At 38.2% G+C, this 17,985-nt stretch overlaps 1 protein-coding gene across 2 annotated transcripts in view; it reads left to right on the top strand.

The window, feature by feature from the left end:
- The first annotated feature begins 298 nt into the window (after nt 1-298).
- LOC113116354 (phosphatidylinositol 3-kinase regulatory subunit gamma-like) overlaps nt 299-17,985 on the top strand; it is a 32,952-nt gene continuing 15,265 nt past the window's right edge. The window contains exons 1-2 of one of the 2 annotated variants that reach the window (XM_026284470.1): nt 299-537; nt 6,262-6,971. In XM_026284470.1, the coding sequence (XP_026140255.1) occupies nt 6,647-6,971 (325 nt within the window). In that variant the 5' untranslated portion in view covers nt 299-537; nt 6,262-6,646. Of the gene's footprint in view, nt 538-4,216; nt 5,380-6,261; nt 6,972-17,985 lie in introns of those variants that run through there. The other variant, XM_026284480.1, reaches the window with a different exon arrangement.

The raw sequence follows: 17,985 nt of genomic DNA on the forward strand, positions 1-17,985 counted from the left end.
ATTCTAATAACGTGATATAATAATATCACAAGTTTTTTTTTAATACAAGTGGCCTGCTGCTTAAAACAGCAGATTTTTGAATTTGTTAAATGTGTCAGTACTCTGATAAACGATAAAACATAAAAATAGCGACATTTGAGATGTTTATTTTTTATTAAAAAATTGTATCACTTGTAGGTCTACATTTTTTATGAACTGGTTTTTGCACTACCTCGTGTAACCACAGCGGGTTGGCGCAAGGATGATGAACGCTTCGTGTGTTATACGAGATTTGCTCTTTCGGACATTTTCGGCTCTTTCCGCTATTTTCCGTCCCGGTTTCTCTAGTTCTCAAGTAGTCCTGCCCGCTTCGTGCTGAGCTGGAAAATGGCAGTTCGGCAAGTTGAAAAGATTCGTGCGGAATGAAAAGGAAAAAGAAATCAGTCCTGCATTCTGCTGAGGGAGTTAAAACCCTAAATCCGGCCGAGTGTTAGGATCGTACATTTATTCACATACGCGAAAGAAAACAATCGAAGCTTTCGCAACGACTTTCCACGGGTAAGTTTTCTTAAGTTTTGCACATTGCGTTACTGTACTCTACTAAACATGACGGCTAGCTAGCAGCCTCCAAATGTGGGGAAATTGTGGAAAGGACACGAAGTGTGCTGCTACAGCATACACGACGTGGACTTGTTTGCTTCTAACGATAAGGCAATGGTCTAGTTCTTTAAAAAATTCCGACTAAATCGTGGATCTAGTGGGGGACAAAAATGTGCAGACTGATATGCGTTAGGTTTGCATGCCGAAGCGTTTTCGCCTTGTCTGATCAAGGGAGTAGATACACGGTTAAGTGAAAAGCCTGCAAGAGCTGCAGCGCGTGACAATGACTCGAGCACTTCAAGTATTTATGCTAAAAACTAAACTTTTCAAATAAGATTTGACCTTTCTGAATTTGAAGTACTAATTTGTTAGTCACTGTTTTTATTCGATGCTTTTATTCTGTTCTACATTATACAGCAGGTCTAGCTAATTGTAGTGGTGGTGGTGGTGTTAATTATTTCAGTATAACAACACAAGGATTTTTTTTTTTACTGTTGTCTCTGAGGGAGCGAGTTTTTTTCAGTTTTTTTTTCCCAGAGAGGGGAATGAAAACCCCGGAGTGGAGCCTGAGGCGGGACAGTAAATCTCTGTCGTCTGTGCGTTGCGTCCAGTTAAGCTTGCTTCAGCTAAGCGAAGAACTAGTTACTACATTTCAGTTCAAAGTCAGCCTAAAAATTAAAATTCACCCTAGATATTTTGTGAGTGCAAGTTATAGTTCTATATCTGAGGCCATATTTACCTTTGTCAGAAAGAAAGAGCTTTATTGAATGTACGGCGCAGTGCAGTCATTTAAACAGGAATACGCGCAATCTTGAATTTCGAAGCGAAATATTTTTGGATTGGATGGATTCAAGTTTGTAAAATTGAACGTGAATTTACCAATATAAAACTGATTCGATTGGAAGTCTGTAACAGATTGCTACACTATTGATAATGAACAATGATCCCTATGCCTTCGTTGCCTGTGAAATATCAAATTTTGCCAATGTGACCGCACCATGTGAATTACATATCCATGAATATTTCTTTTTTTTTAAATCTCAAAATCCAATTAATAACCAATTGAAAGAACAAACTCCTCTTCTTTTTAAAAGGGTCATATGACGCAATTTAAAAATTTCCTTTCTCTTTGGAGTGTAACAAGTAACAAGGTGCATGAAGAAGATCTGTAAAGTTGCAAAGACTAAAGTCTCAAATCCAAATAGATATTATTTATCAAAGTTAAGACTATGCCACGCCCCCTAAAACGGCTCATTCTAACACGCCCCCACATGTCTATGTCACTGTGTGGAAATATTTGCGTAATGCCGCCCAAATGTTCACGCAAAGAAAGAAGCCGTGGTTTCAGTAACCACAGTTAGTGTTGAAGCAGCCATGTCAGGGAGAAGCTGTGTGTTTCTAGGCGAAACCAAAAGCATTTTATTTGGCCTTCTGATAGTAGATGCATTTAGGAATCTTTAAGATTACTTACAACAGAACAGCAATGCATTTATGGACGACCGTTTCATGAACCTAGAAGAGGAGGTCTTTCTGACTTTGCTACGACAAACTGGTGCTTCTGAATCAGCTACTGGAAGTATGTTTTGTAATTAGTTTTAAGTATTTGCTATTGAATGTTAAAATGTGGAGTTCTGCACATCGCGTGTGTGTGTGTGTGAGAGAGAGAGAAAGAGGGCCCCACAGTGGAGTCAGCTGTCTTAACCATCCGTGGCTTGTGTACTGCAAACGCATAAGAGCTTCATCTCTTTGTCTGTCACACTCTGTTCCCCTTTAGAGCTTGAACTGATGGTAAAACTTAGGACTTATTAACTGTCTTAAAATTATTTTCAAAGATGAAGCTTGCGATTATGGAAAGGGGCGTTAAATTTCTGACGAGTGCTTGGGGTGTTCGGCCAATCACAATGCACTTGTCGGAAGGAGGGAAATGATGTGTTTGAGAGGGCGGGGCATAGAGGACCTTCAATACAATGTACATTATTTGAAAAAATAATTTGTTTTTTGAACATTAAAGCATATAAACACATTCTGTTACATCAGATACACAAAATAATGATCTTTAAAAAAATATCATATGACCCCTTTAAATAATTTGTTACACCCGGATGTGCCTCACAATATGAAAAGTCTGTTGCGACTTGTTTCATCTTCACATTAGATTACTCTTCTTAATAATTTAAGTAACACTGAAAAAAAATGAAAACAAAATTATAGATTGAAATATCTAGTCAACGTGACAGTAATTACGAAATGCATTTTTTTTTTCCTCTCATCTAGCATTAAAGTCGGCATGAAACGCAAGTTGAGATTGTCATTTTTTCCTTGCTGTGATGTATATCCGAGTTAAACGGCTTCTGAAATTAGAAAAAAATGTAGGGCGGGGCCTGGTTTCGTCCATCGGGGAATTGATTGGATCGTTGGAGGTTGGACATTGCAAACAAAATGGAGGCAGATTTGAATGCTAGTTTACATTCAGTTGTGGAGGATTTCTCTCCACCGTTACCCTCCCATGAAGGATTTTATATTGAGGATCCCGGCGACGAGAACAAAGAGCTAAATTTTCAGGCAGGAATCAGCCCATATTTATACGAGCCTCCCGCAAACCAAGATGAGTCGAGTGAAGTTGTCGGTCAAGTTCACCCTCAAAGGTTTCTCTGAAAGGCGGTGCAGAAACGAGACGGACACCTATAGCCGCACCTTCATCGCTTCTGGCCGCACCCTTTCGCCATGGCACGTGACCGAAAGAGAAGAGAGGTCGTTTCGAGGGGGGATGGTAGGGTACTGTATTTGATTAAAGATTATAAGGGTACATGAATTAAAAAAAAATAATGAAGTGCACAGATAAATAATTTATAATAAACACTACAATATTACATATAAAAAGAAGATTTGTCAAATTTGATTTCATGCCGACTTTAAACGATTAGTTCAGTTACAGAATAAAAAAAATCCTGATAATTTACTCAACCCCAAATCATCTAAGATGTTCATGTCTTCAGTCGCAAAGGAATTAAGGTTTTTAAAGGAAAACATACCAGGTTTTTTCTCCATATAATAGACTTCAATGCAGGCCAATGGATTGAAGGTCTAAATTGCAGTTTTTAAAGCATCGTCAAAGGGCTCTACATCTGAGGAATAAGTATCTTATCTAGTGAAACGATCGATCTTTTAAAAAAATATAATATATACTTTTAACCACAAATGATCACCTTGCTGCAATTTGCAGACTGCAATTTGGACTTTCAATTACCATTAAAGTCTATGGAAAAAGTATATGGAGATAAAGTATATAGAGAAAATTCATAGAATGTTTTACTCAAAAACTTAATTTCTTTCTGGAGAAAGACATGAACATATTGGATGAAATCTTTATTCTGGAAGTGAACAAATACTTTAATGGACAAGTATAAAGTCCTGCCCAGATTTACACCTTTGGATCAGCCAATGTTGCTGTGTTGAGCCGGTCAGGATGCTCCAACAAACAGAGGAATGTTTTGAAAGCACTACTGTGTTTACATTTTTCATGGGAATGAGCATGCTTATGACTTGCTTATAGTTGACTGTGCATTAACTTGATCAAGTATTTAAAAAAATAAAAATAGATTTTAATTTTAATGAGCAACAATGTCCTTATCTGAAAAATTGCATGCGATATATCCAGAGGCTATGTTTTGTATGCCGTCCCTTCAGTCCTGCACACTCCAAGCTTTAAAAGGACATATTGTTTGGAGAACACTGTCTGTCACCAGACTCATGGGCATTAGTCAAGGTACTTCGGCCAATGAAACGAGAGAGGGAAAAAATATTGCATAAGCTTTCCATACCCAGACAAGCTCATCGTTTTCCTCCTCAACGCACATTTGCAAAACACTGTGACTGTCCTACTTTCTTAAATCTTAGACTGGTCTCGTGGATGGATTATAACTCCTACCTTGGTAGCCTGAGGCTGAAGACATGCACAGAATGACAGAGAATCCTGATCCTGTTTTCTCAGTAGAATTCCAAGCAGAATCCAGTCCTTTCCCCTGTGCTTGAATGATCCTAATGTGCCATAGTCCTGATTAGACAAGCCTCATTCAACAAATATTTAGATTTTACATTGCTCGTCTCTCATTCAGAATACTTAAAACATGTCATACAGGCATAAACATCCATATAACAAGCAAAAAAAAGTTATCCACTGTAGAAAAGCGGTATAGTTTAAAGGTTTAGGGTTAGATCACTGCCTAGATACATTTTTCTAATATTAGACCATTTGCTTGATTTGCCCCAGCTTCTCTGGTGATTCTTGAGCACATGGCCATATGCTGCCCAATAGGAATCCAGGATTACATTTTCCCTTCTGTAGCAACAGTGAGTTTGCTGCCTGGATTCATTAATTATTTTGTGCTCTGCCTTGGTCACAGTGTTTTGCAAACTGCTCTGCCCAGACTGAATAAAGGGGATGAAAGGATGCGTACGAATCCGTCAGCCGCCGTCCTGCATTTTAAGCTTTGTGCTTGACTGTAAAGATGAGGATTTCTCTCAGCAGAACTTTTAGCTTTAGCACTCCGACTCGGATTTGACGTTTTCTTTTTTCCTGAATGAACTCTGTCATACAGTCCAGTAGCATTACATGAAATGCTTTCGTTATAATGATGAAAAGGCGGAAAGGGGGATGACGTATTTCGGAGGGGGTGTTTCGGTGGTGTGAGGACTGCGGGCTGTGGTTGGGTATGTCAGTGCCACGTGTCTGTGCTTGCACCTCTCTTCTCCTCACTGAGGATGTCGGACTGAGACCCTAGTGCGCCTGGTCAAAGTGGGGTGAGTGTTGCCCTGAGATGCCTGAAAACACTTTGACGTTGTTTATTAGATTGCAATCTTTCCACGGGGTCGGCAAACCTTTAAAATGCCACTTCAATGGTATATAAGCCCCTGGTTTCTAATGTGCGCATGCGCATAAAAAAATGATACGTTTTGCCATTCCGTCATATAAGTGATGCATATTGCAAATATACCTGAACAATATCAACTGCGTACTGTAATAATTGGATAATTATGCAAATATGGACTTTGGATTATTTTGAAAGTTAAGCGACCTGAGCTCATTCAGGAATGTTATTCCCACGAACAACTGTGAACATCTTTGACAAATTTGAGTCAGTAATCTTTTTGGCTATTTGCTGAATTTGACATTTTTGTCGACGTGCTGTGACATTAGCGGACTTGATATTTCTGGCTTAATTTTTTCAAGGTAAGTGCAGAAGCTTGTTTCTCAGGTTTAGTTTGATTTAAGATCATGGTGTTTAAAAATTCACCTGGCCTTACGAATGACTTAGCGTGCTGATTTCAGTCAGATTAATGCAATTTTTTTTAAATTGTAAAAGCTTCAGTATCTGTTTTTTGTGAAGTTGGATTTCAGACCTAGCCTTTGTCCAGAATGTTTAATCAGACTACAATTGGCCTCGGCGATGTGCATTTTCTATAAGAAACAGAGGTGATGCACAACATGTATTTAATGGTTTGAATATTTTGTTACGGATTCTGTCATGTATTCTTGGACTGTCTGGACTTTGCAAAAGCCTTGCTGTAGCTCAACTGTAAATGTACTGATTAAGTTGTTGTGATCATTTTATTATTCTTTTAGAAAGCTTTTGTGTGAGTATTTTGCTCTTAATATGTATTTGTTTTTTTTCCTCTATACAGTCATCACGTTACATTCAGAGGATCACATCTTGAGAGGGAATGTTGAGCAACCTGCTATAAGACGACATCAGCTGATTTGGCTAAATAAATCTGTGAAGGACTTAATTCTTTATTTCTTTTCTGGGGCTTGAATGAGCATGCTGCATTCCCTCTGTTCCATCATTTGGTTGAACCGCGGGTTCAAGCTGAGAAAAGTGGCCTGTTCGGCCAACACCGGCCAGGTCTAAGCCGTTGCTACCGCGCATGCCTGTTTATGAGCTTTGGTCAGAAGTGCTTAGCTTTTATCTAAACGTCCCACGGTACGACATCATTCGCACCCTCACAAAGTTTCATCCCCAGTCCGACGTTCTTCAGCCTGGGGTGATCGTCATTTCATAGTCTGAAAATGGCTGCTGATGGTTTCCAGTACAAATCTCTGTATTCCTACTGTAAGGACTGGGAGAATGACATTGACCTTGAGCCTGGTGATATCCTGATGGTCGACAAAGCGTCTCTGCTGTCGCAGGGCTTTAAAGAGGGAGACGAGCAGCACCCAAAATGCCTCGGCTGGATCTTGGGCTTTAACGAGCGAACCAAACAAAGGGGAAACTTTCCAGGGACGTACGTGCAGTATTTGGGACCTGTGAAAATGTCAGTGCCGTCCTGCCAGCCTCGTTCTCAGAGACCGCTTCCTGCTGTTCCCAGACCTGAGCCAACAGCCTCCTCGCAGGGTAAGACTGGCTGCTTTTACTGTGATGACCAATGACTAACCTGCTTAATCAGTGCTAAAGAGCTGTCATAACCTGTTTTGTTTCGGGGACTGACTGCTATGCTTGTTGAATCAGGCCTTGGATCTCTCATAATAAACACCTATTAAAGTTTTATTTTATTTTTGAAGGAAAATGGGGAATTTGTAGTTGACAGCAGGCTTCTTCTACAATGAAATCAGTTAGGTGTTGAATCATTGGAGATTTTGCTTGTGTAAGATTTTTTTTTTTCCCATTCCACAAAGGGTCTTTACAGTGTAAAAAGGTTCTTCAGAATATTAAAATGCTCTTTACTCTTTACTTTAAAATGCTCTAAAATCAGTTCTTTTTAGAACTGTTCTAATAAAGGTTCTTTGGATAACCTAAAATGGATTCTATGGAATTGTTGTGAAAAACTCCTGTTGGAATCTTTATTTTTAAGAGTGCAGCACAATCTTCTGTGTAGACGCTACCTTGTATTCTCTTAGTTATTTAGTGTCTCCTTCTGTCTTTGCTCCTGTATTTCTCTGGCACTTTCCCCGAGCTCTTTCTCCTCCTCCTTTTATGCCCTCAGGAAGCAGTAAATTATAGTATGTTTGGAGGCCTGGCAGTTCCCCAGGCCAATCTGGAGAGTTAAATGTATCAGGTAGGGCTTTCAGCTTCATCTGCACATTCCCACTCCCATCAGGTGATTTTTGCTTCAATGTCTCCTTTGTGTCCCTTTTTTGGACAGTTAAAATTCTCCAGCACTGCAGTGCACGCTAAAAAGAAGTTGTCATATTCGGTTTGTGATGCTCACTGACTAAAAAAAAGAACACAAGAGAAGTTTTGCTGTACTTTGAGGGGTTGAATTACTGGACCAGATACGCACAATTTAGATGCTGCTTTTGAGTTATATCCAGACCAAGGAAAATCTGTGGAGTTCTGTGTTGCAAGGGGCACGAAATGTGTAGAGGTGTGAATAATGGGTATTCCCATTCTGTGGAAATCTGGAGTTCTGCAGGCAGCGATTCTATCTAGGCCCAGAAACATGAACAGGGTCACACAAATATCACGGAATACATGAAAAAATCTCCCGATTTTTTTCTTTTGTTTTATCCTGATTTTCAGGACCTCAAAAGTCATGGAAAACTGTTCCATGACACTTTTGCTTTAATGACTTCTTTCTAAAAGTTGTTGCTAGTTTAATCGACTAACTTACACAATTCTCTCTGCTTTTCTTATGTAGATGAAGGTAATTGACCTACTTGCCTGAGACATTTGCTTGCTGCTTAAATTAATTTGCATTGAGAATGTAGCATTAAAAAAAAGAGGAAGACAGAAATCATTATTAGGGCTCTAGACTAACTGCACTGGTGCGCCTAACTTCCTTTTCTTAGGTGCACCAGCACAAAAATTAAGTGCACCCAAATTTTCAACCGCATAGCATTTAACACTGCAGTTTCACAAGTTTACTTTTTTTTTTTTTTTTTTATTGCTGTCCATATAGGCAATATTGACTTGTAGCCTAGATGATTAACTAACAATCTGGTCAGCAAAGTTCTTTATTTGAAGCACAATTCTACAAGAAAGGTAACTTACTGGAAAAGTGTTGGTACTTAAAAGTGTTTCACTGAGCTGAAATTCAAACTTAAAACATCTCAAGATAAATTAAATAAAAATAAAATCTAAATTGAGTGTTTTAAGGGCTTCAAACTGAACATCTCATGGCTCAATGTCTTATGGACTATCCTCAAATGCAGTCACTTGCCCCTCGGATGGCCAACTCCTGTAGTTTGGCCTTCTTGATCTTTGGCCTTGGCTAAATCAGCTGGCCACACTCTGTCTAGCAGCAAAATCTTCCAGACTTGGCCCCTCTACACTAATACTTATCAGATCTTCCACTGTTTCTAAATGAATGGATGCTCTAGTGTCTGATTTGAACAGCTAATCAGTCCCTAAAAAATTTATACTACTGTTTCAGCTATTAAAATAGTTCAGTTTTGTATGTAATAGCAGTGATAATTTTCTGTTTCTTTTTTTTTCATTTTTTTTTTAGTTAATTTAGGAAAACGTTTGGAGTTTTTTTTTTCGTTTGTTAAATGTTTTTTTTTTTTTTTTTTTTAAGTAACGACCAAGCAGACAGTGCCAGACAGTGATCCTATGGCTGATCAATTAAGTTTTCTCAAATCATCATGACTTGCCTAAAATAAAATCTATAGATATAAAAAGTGCAAGCATATAACAATGTTTAAATGTTAGACCCAGATAAATATACGCTACAAATATCCAATAGTTTGTGCGAAGACACTTCAGGGCATGGAAATGACAGCGTGACTTTTTTTTCAGTGGATACGCCTTTATTTTTGCCCATAAAGTTAAGTAACGCTGGACAATATATGAAAAAAATTATCTCAATATTGTCACATTTTTTACGATATTCGATATTTATCTCGATATGTTTGCAGTTGTATTTAAATAATAAAAAACACTGGGGTGAATAATTAAACTGGGATAGATATTTTTAATTTTATTCTTTTACAAGATTTTAGCTAAGAACACAAGCCTGTCTACTGTCTCTGGTTTAAGAGAAGCTCTGTGGCTTGAAACTATGTTCCCAGTGCCACTAAAAACACTCTCAGATGGGGAGCTATTTGCTGAAGCACATAGGTATTTTTTATAAATAGTTATATATTATACACTCTCTCTGTCTATATTATGAAAACTGGTAAAACAAATGAAAAATATTATAAAAGTTAAATTCCTATTAGAAATTCCACATTGCCATAGCCTATGTATCTCTATTCACACAAAATCGATTGCATTTACACAGCGACCACAATCGCAAACGATACTGTCGAGATCTCATGACAGAGTACAGACCGGCTGAATGACGTGTTCATTTAGATGCTAAACTCCAGCTTTGTTTGTTTTTCAGATCTTCTGCGGCGGTGCTTCCACAATGAGAAGTGAGCGTTTGCGTGTGCATGGTTGCAATATTGCTTAAAATAAGCAAAACACCAGGAAGAAAATGTATCTATGTAACAGCGAAGCTCTGATTCAGGGATTTGAACTCTTGATATCTGGCAACCGCACTAATGAGAGTTCGCGTAGTAGAGGAGTGTAGAGCAGCCCGCAATAACATGTTCCCTTTTTGGACGTTTGGCACATTCTTTTGGGAAAGTATGCTTGAATTTGAAATATTCGATATTCACAATATTTTCACATTTTTCACCGTCGTCAAAATTATTCCGATATTGTCGCTAATATACGATATATCGCAAAGCCCTAAAGGTAAGAGTAATACATCATTCTTAACTGCGATTTCTGACATCTCGTCTTTAACAGGAGTACAAAAATTCACTGAAACTCTACGAATACATGCCTCACAGACATGATAAATAAATCTATAGAAAGCTTTAAATTACTACTTAATGAAATAAATCAAATCAAAAACAAACACTTTCATTATAATCAATCTGTAAAGATGCACTTCTCTCTAAAGGCGCATCTGAGGAGATGGCTAGTCAGGCTCGGCAACTTCACCCTTGCAAAACACATACGAAAGTGAAAGTGAAGTGACATTCAGCCAAGTATGGTGACCCATACTCAGAATTTGTGCTCTGCATTTAACCCATCCGAAATGCACACACACAGAGCAGTGAACACACACACACACACACACACTGTGAGCACACACCCGGAGCAGTGGGCAGCCATTTATGCTGCGGCGCCCGGGGAGCAGTTGGGGGTTCGATGCCTTGCTCAAGGGCACCTCAGTCGTGGTATTGAAGGTGGAGAGAGAACTGTACATGCACTCCCCCCACCCACAATTCCGTCCGGCCCGAGACTAGAACTCACAACCCTTTGATTGGGAGTCCAACCCTCTAACCATTAGGCCACGACTTCCCCTAAAAAGGTTGCATTTTATGTGAGTGAGTGAAGTGACATTCAGCCAAGTATGGTGACCCATACTCAGAATTCGTGCTCTGCATTTAACCCATCCGAAATGCACACACACAGAGCAGTGAACACACACACACACTGTGAACACACACCCGGAGCAGTGGGCAGCCATTTATGCTGCGGCGCCCGGGGAGCAGTTGGGGGTTCGATGCCTTGCTCAAGGGCACCTAAGTCATTGTATTGAAGGTGGAGAGAGAACTGTACATGCACTACCCCCACCCACAATTCTGTCCGGCCCAAGACTAGAACCCACAACCCTTCGATTGGGAGTCCAACCCTCTAACCATTAGGCCACGACTTCCCCATACTCAGAAAACACTAGTTTTTTAGTAAATTGTTAAAATATCTCCTTACTATTTCCCCCATCACATTTATGGTAATTACTTTTGCTGGTGCTTTGAGGCAAGCTTAAGCCTATTGTGTGTATTTGAACGCAGAACTGTTCAGCTGCTGATAGCACACACCATACTGCTGCTGTGGGACAATAAACACCTTCGAGCCGCTCTTGACGTTCGCGGTAGCACAGTCTCGTGTTGTTTCCACCACGGCGACAATTTATTTTCATCACTGATGGATGTCTTAAATATAAAAGTAACTAAAGGTATAAAACAGGCGGGAGGCCCGGCCCGCGTCTGAACTATGACGTGATAATTAACCCGAAGCCCTACTCGAGTGGCGTAAAAAAAAGTTGGGCCCATCATTGGGCCCATTTTTTCGAGTATGGCTCTGTGTGACGTTAGATGGAGCGGAATTTCCTTATATGGGTCCTGAGGCACGTCTGCCGGAAGAGCGTGCGCTCCCGAATAGCACAGCACTGAGAGCACAACAGACTTCACTGATCAGAGCGAGAGCGTCGCGAAATGTCACAAAAGGAGTGTGTTTTTGGTTGCCAGGGCAAGACAACCCTGCACAGATTACCAAACGAGAAACAGCATTAAGGGACCAGTGGATGGAGTTTATTTTTACAGAGCATCAACGGAGTTGTGCAAGTGTTTGTGTTTGTTCCCTGCATTTCGAAGATGCTTGTTTTACAAACATTGCCCAGTTTGAGGCCGGATTTGCACATCATTTATTTCTTAAGGATAATGCAGTCCCAACGAAAAAGGGTCACGATCGTGTGTTGGATCCGCATGCGGTGAGTAAAACTGCTTCAAATATCTCTGTGTTATTAACTTAGCTATCGGCGCGTAAGCACATCAAATAAACAACATGAGATGTTGTCATCAAACTGCACGAGTAAAACTGATTCAAATATCTCAGTGTTGTTAACTTAGCTATCGGCGTGTAAGCACATCAAGTAAACAACATGCGATGTTGTCATCAAACTGCACTTTCCACATGTACAGCTTTAAAAAAAAGAAAAGAAAAAAAAAGACGACATAAAGTGGAACTTAGTCATTTTCCAAAACCGCTAAGCAAATATATACAGTTTCAGTACATACCACATAGAGACTGATTGCTGATGCTGCTCTTGTTCAATTTCAGCCTCTGGATCTGATTCTGGATCATAAATATACGCTGAATCTGACTGTTAGTCGTGGTTTGTTTTGGTTGGTTTTGTCCTCACGGTGTCACAGCTTCCAGACGCGCTCAACACAAAAGCCTACTGGCGCTCGTGATTCTTTAGCTCCGCCCACACGTCACGCCTCCAGCCACTCGTGTTTTTCCGGGAAAAATCGGTAAAGACTATCTTTCTCTTATGAATATAATAAAACTAAACACTTTTTGGAGTTATGAAGGATGCAGTACTACTCTATAGGTACTCAAGATTAACAGGATATTGAGTGAAAACGAGCATTTCACCCCCCCTTTAATAACATTTTAACTCCAAATTCACTTCGTAACATCAGTCGAGTGTTTAAAATAAATCCTTTTGAGATGATGTGGCTTCTTAAACAGAATAATTAAGACACACAATATTTCATTGTATTGTAGGCAGTGATAAAGGCTATGTCGATTAGCATTTCATTATAGATATACTTGATGATAAAAATTATAATAATAAGAATAACAAGATAAATTGCCATAGTCGTGTGTTTTATGAGTCAGGTTGAATCAATGAAAGCAGTAAAATCTTCTGTTTATTCAGCTGCAGCGACAGGCATTTCCTTGATTTCTTCTTTGGGGCATACACTCAAAAAAATTACTCTTTGAATGAACATAAAAAAATCATGGAAAGGATTTCCACATGATTAATTTGCTTTATTTCAGCATTATGCAATTCTGTTACTCCAATTTAATGTACTTACGTTGGGTCAACTTAATTTATTAAGGTTGATTCAACTTATTTACTATGGTTGGGCAAAGCTTAATTTAATAGGGTCAGCCCAACTAATTTGCAATGTTTTGGACAATGTTTTTAATAATTAAGTTCATTTTACAAAATAAGTTTAAGTAAACTTAACAAACCTTAATAGAGTCAACAAACAACAAATGAGTTAATTGTACCTGAAAATGTTAAATAATGATGACATAAAATTTGAATAATCCCATATTAGGAATGCCACCCCCTTGCATTAAGACCATGCTGATTAATATTACTCTTCATTCAGACCTTTCTATAAATATAGTTAATCAATTATATCACAAACATATTTGAAACATAAAGCAACGTTTCAAACCATTTGTTTCTTTGTTTTGTTCTAAAACTTATTAGAACAACTTCATTGCTATGAGTTGTATTACTCATCTACCTATCTAACGGTGCTACAATTCTCCAAGAGGGTGACAGAATAACAATTACCCATAATACACTGCAGAAATCCTCAGCCAATGAGATGCAAGTCTGTGTTGGTTTCATTAATCAGTTACTTTTACGCAACAATGTTATGTTGGCTGAACAAATAATTTTTAATTAAAGCTGACAATACACACTTTTTTGTTGAATGAACTAGATTAAATCAAGTTCACATTGTTAAATAAATTTATTTAAGTAATCATAACATGAACGGATTAAGTAAAATTGGCAAAGGTGAAAGTACATTTTTTTGAGTGAAAATCTAAATATATTTAGATTTTCAGTGCGAGAGTGCCCTCTGGCTTTGGATGGACATTTACTACTGATCACAGAACCGTGCTTAACTGAAAGATATGCATGACAAGTGCAGCTTCTGCCTAAAGCGGAGCAGGAGATATTGTTTTCCCGTTATCACAATATGGATTAATATGCGCTTATACTGTGTCTTTTGCGACAGCGTCAAAAGCCTCTTATTATGTTGTATTCTCTGTCTCTCTATCTCTCTATATATAAATATATAAATCTGACTAAGCAATAAAAAATTATAACGTGTCCTCAATCAAATGTATCATCTGTTCCTGTTTCCATTGACACAGCGAACCATGCAGCTTCTTTTTTAATTTAATTTTATAAAATAAGACGCTGCAGTACAGCTAAAATTAGCGCTTCCTTAATTTTTGAATTTCTGTACAAAGAGGTCACGCAGTGACGTATCGATCTTCTACTGGTCCCACGTCTTCACATGATGCGAATTGGCAGGTCAGAGTTCACCAAACTTGAACTTTGGAATTTTTCGCACAAGCTTGTGTTTCCGGTCTGACGCATTCACATGCATATGATTGGAAGTCAGCGGATCGATAACTGCAGTGTGCCTTAATTACAATTTATTGCCTTTGCAATTTAATTTCAATTAATTGTGCAGCCCTAAACCCAGTCCTAATTTATAGGCAATAACTGGACTACTAACTCTCGACCTGCTGTATATGAAAGACTCACTCATCTAGATCCAGACATGTTGAATGACCTCCTAAACTTCCAACTTAAGACTTTACTTTCATTAAACTGGTGGAGCAAAAGAAAAAAGGTCATCCTCAAATCTGCTGCTAATAAAACAGACACCAGTATTTATACTGAAAGCTCATGGCTTGGATCTAGTACTTGAATTTTTTTTTTTAATCTGTTTTTCCGCCAGCTAGAGTAATTGATAGTGCACTCTTTGTGTTAGCTAACGTTAATATGGCAGAAAAGCATCTGTAAAGAAAATGTGAAAATGATCGTAGCTTTGGAAATATCAGCCCATATAATTAAAAACATAGCTGTTACTCTTTTTGTCTGTAAGTGCTCTCATTCATTGAAAGAGATTTCATGTGATTCAATCAAAATCTGCCCACACTATCCTCACAGAAATGGTTCACAAAGTCAAACTTGGTTGTGTGTCGCAGAAGTCCCCCCCTCCCCCTCCTTTTTTTCTTCTTCTTTTCCTGGCCTCAGTTTTACTGCTTGCTGAAGTGAACCATGGCTTGGCATTTCTACAGTCTCCGCCTGTTCCTCCTCCCCGTTTCACAAACTGTTCTGATACTGTCTCCAGGCAGCTATAAACTATCCACTCACTACAATTCTCAGAAAGAGAAGGCCCCTCAAATTTTCCCCCAGCTCCTTAGCTTGAACTTTCTTTCTAGTTAAGGCCTCCGATCTCAGCCTGTACTAAAGGCTGAATCTTTCCCATGATGCTTTGGCCTGTGTTTAAATACTAGGCATATTGTTACTTGGAATGTACAAAAGGCTTTGTCAGCACATTATTTATTATAATTTTATTGTGACGGACATTCTGTAATTTTCTTTAGCTGAAAACTAAAATACTAAAGACTAAAATCAATCCATCTGTTAATTGTTCAAATTTAAACCATTAGCTGTGAGAAAAACGTTTGACAGATTTATTCAAACATACATAAAATAAATCACTAATGGGTTCAATAACAATACAATACATGTAATATATATTAATGTAATGTAATACAGTGCACATTTACAAATGTTACAAACAATTTTTTGTGTGTGTATTTGATTAACAAATTTATGGACATTAAATTGCTTTACTGAATTTTTCCCTAAATGTTATTTTATGTGACTCCCCCCCCCCCCCTTTTATTGATATTTAAAAACTAAAATTAATTGTTAAAAATCAAGTGATTTTAGGCATTACAACATAATGTACAGTGTGGAAAATTGATATTTTGAGATTTGTTTATTAAAATTTATTAGTGTAATTAAATTATTGGTGTTTGAAATGTTAATTAAAGCTGATTATTCTCAACGAAAAGAAATGTTAGCTATGTAAGACTGTCTCTTGTTGGAGCTTTTGTGTGTTGTTTCTTAATAGTGTTTGCACTGCATTAAGATTAAAACATGTTGAGAGGTTTAGAGCTCCACTGAAAGGAAATGGGCTAGGTCTTCGGTTAGCCTTGAATGAGGTGCCCAGATTACTGAACTGCACAAAGCCATGTGGGTGAAAGTTGTCTTACATAATCATATTCTCAGAGTACAAAGACATCATTTTCCATTAGTAGAGCAATGCCAAATCAAAGTTAATGAACACATCGAAGTTGCAAGTCTAGCAAAAAACCAAACCGCACATACAACTGCAAAGTCGAGCAATTTGGCCTACCAAAATGTAGGCCGTTGTTTAACTTAAATTCAGAAGGGATAAAATAATAAACAACCCGAGAAAAGTTGCTTACTTTAGTTAGCCTACCATATAAGAACATATATGATCAAATTTGCCATGACAGTAGCCGTGAAGAAGTGGCAGGCGAATAAAGCAAGCTGTAATCATATCATTAGTTGTTGCAGTTGTTTTTTTTCCCAGGGCACATTCAGTTGCAGGCCAGCCAAAATGCAGACTACCAAGACGACTATAATTGGGTAATGATTAGTTGGTTCTCTCTCCAAAAACCAACAATGACTGGAGGGCCACAGCTGTTTTTCCTAAAAGCGGTATTTTGCACAAAACTCCTGCTGCGTGTTTGAGTGTTTGTGCCAGTGAGTTTGCAGCTATAGTTTAGTTTATTAGTGAAGTCATATATTTAGTTTTTTTTTAAATATTTTGTCGCACGTATTGCGATATTTGTTTGGCGATACTGTATCAATTCTCAAAAATGGAATCTCGATATTTAAAAAAATGGCAGTTGTTTCGTTTTGAGTTTATATCCTGACTGCTAGGTGGCAGTCTTCATCTCTGAACAAATCCTGAGTGACAGGAAATACTAGCATTAGAACACGCCTGACGCCACTAATGTTAGCGTTAATATAGTTCGCTGCTGGTAATGGAGGATGAAAGAATTGTCCCAGTTCTTGTTTCATTGTACAAAGCTGAAGTGTGCAAAAAAGCTTTTGTGGTAACGTCCACCGTGGGAATGTGGCACGGGCGCCACCTCATTTCCGCTGCTTGCCGTGTCCCGTGTGAAGAGACTCGTGAGGAGCACAGCAGGTGGTAGGGTCACCACGCGGCTGCAGCTTTCTCTCATTCTGGGGGCACTTTATATTTCCCCCTTTAATCTTACTGAATGTTAAAGGGACTGATTATAGCAAATGCAGATCCCACTGTGTTCTGGTTAAATAATTTGTATTTATTTATTTATTGCTAAGGTTTGCATATGGTGGTGTGTTCTTAATGACAGCTTTCCTAAAAAAATATATCCTTTTCCAAAAATAAGAAATATCCCATAATTCATAAACATATCGTATCATAACCCCGTATCGTGATACGTATTGAATCGTCAGATTCATGGCAATATGGCAGCCCTAGTCATTTGTCAATGACCAACGAGAGTGTCCACAATAAAGAAAAGGAAACTTCTTTTAAAATGTTTTGTTTAAAATACATGTGCTTATTTCTTAGAAATGTACTCTTTGTATTCATGTTGCTTTCATATGACTTTAGGAAACCGTATGCTTTGTCATAAAAAGACACTTCTTGACATTGACACCATTGACAGTCATGCAGAGGTCCAGATGTCATTTCCTGTTTTTTTTTTTGTTGTTGATGTTTTAAGCATGTTAGTTACACCAGATTGATTGATTTGATAAGTTGAGGGCTTTTTTAAGCAGTGGGGCAGCAAAACAAAATAATAAAATAAATAAATTCTAATTAATAATATGCCAAACTACTTTTCATTTTATGGTTTTCATTCTTTTAATTAAAAAAAATTAAATTAGTTTTCTTCATTATGAGATCAGGACAATTCACTTTCTACACATTTTTGCCTAGTTAAACAATCTCTTAGATATTTTGGAGCTGCCTCTCAGATGAAAATGAAA

The sequence above is a fragment of the Carassius auratus genome, chromosome 2 (assembly GCF_003368295.1).
Source record: "Carassius auratus strain Wakin chromosome 2, ASM336829v1, whole genome shotgun sequence".
NCBI classification, from domain to species: Eukaryota; Metazoa; Chordata; class Actinopteri; order Cypriniformes; family Cyprinidae; genus Carassius; species Carassius auratus.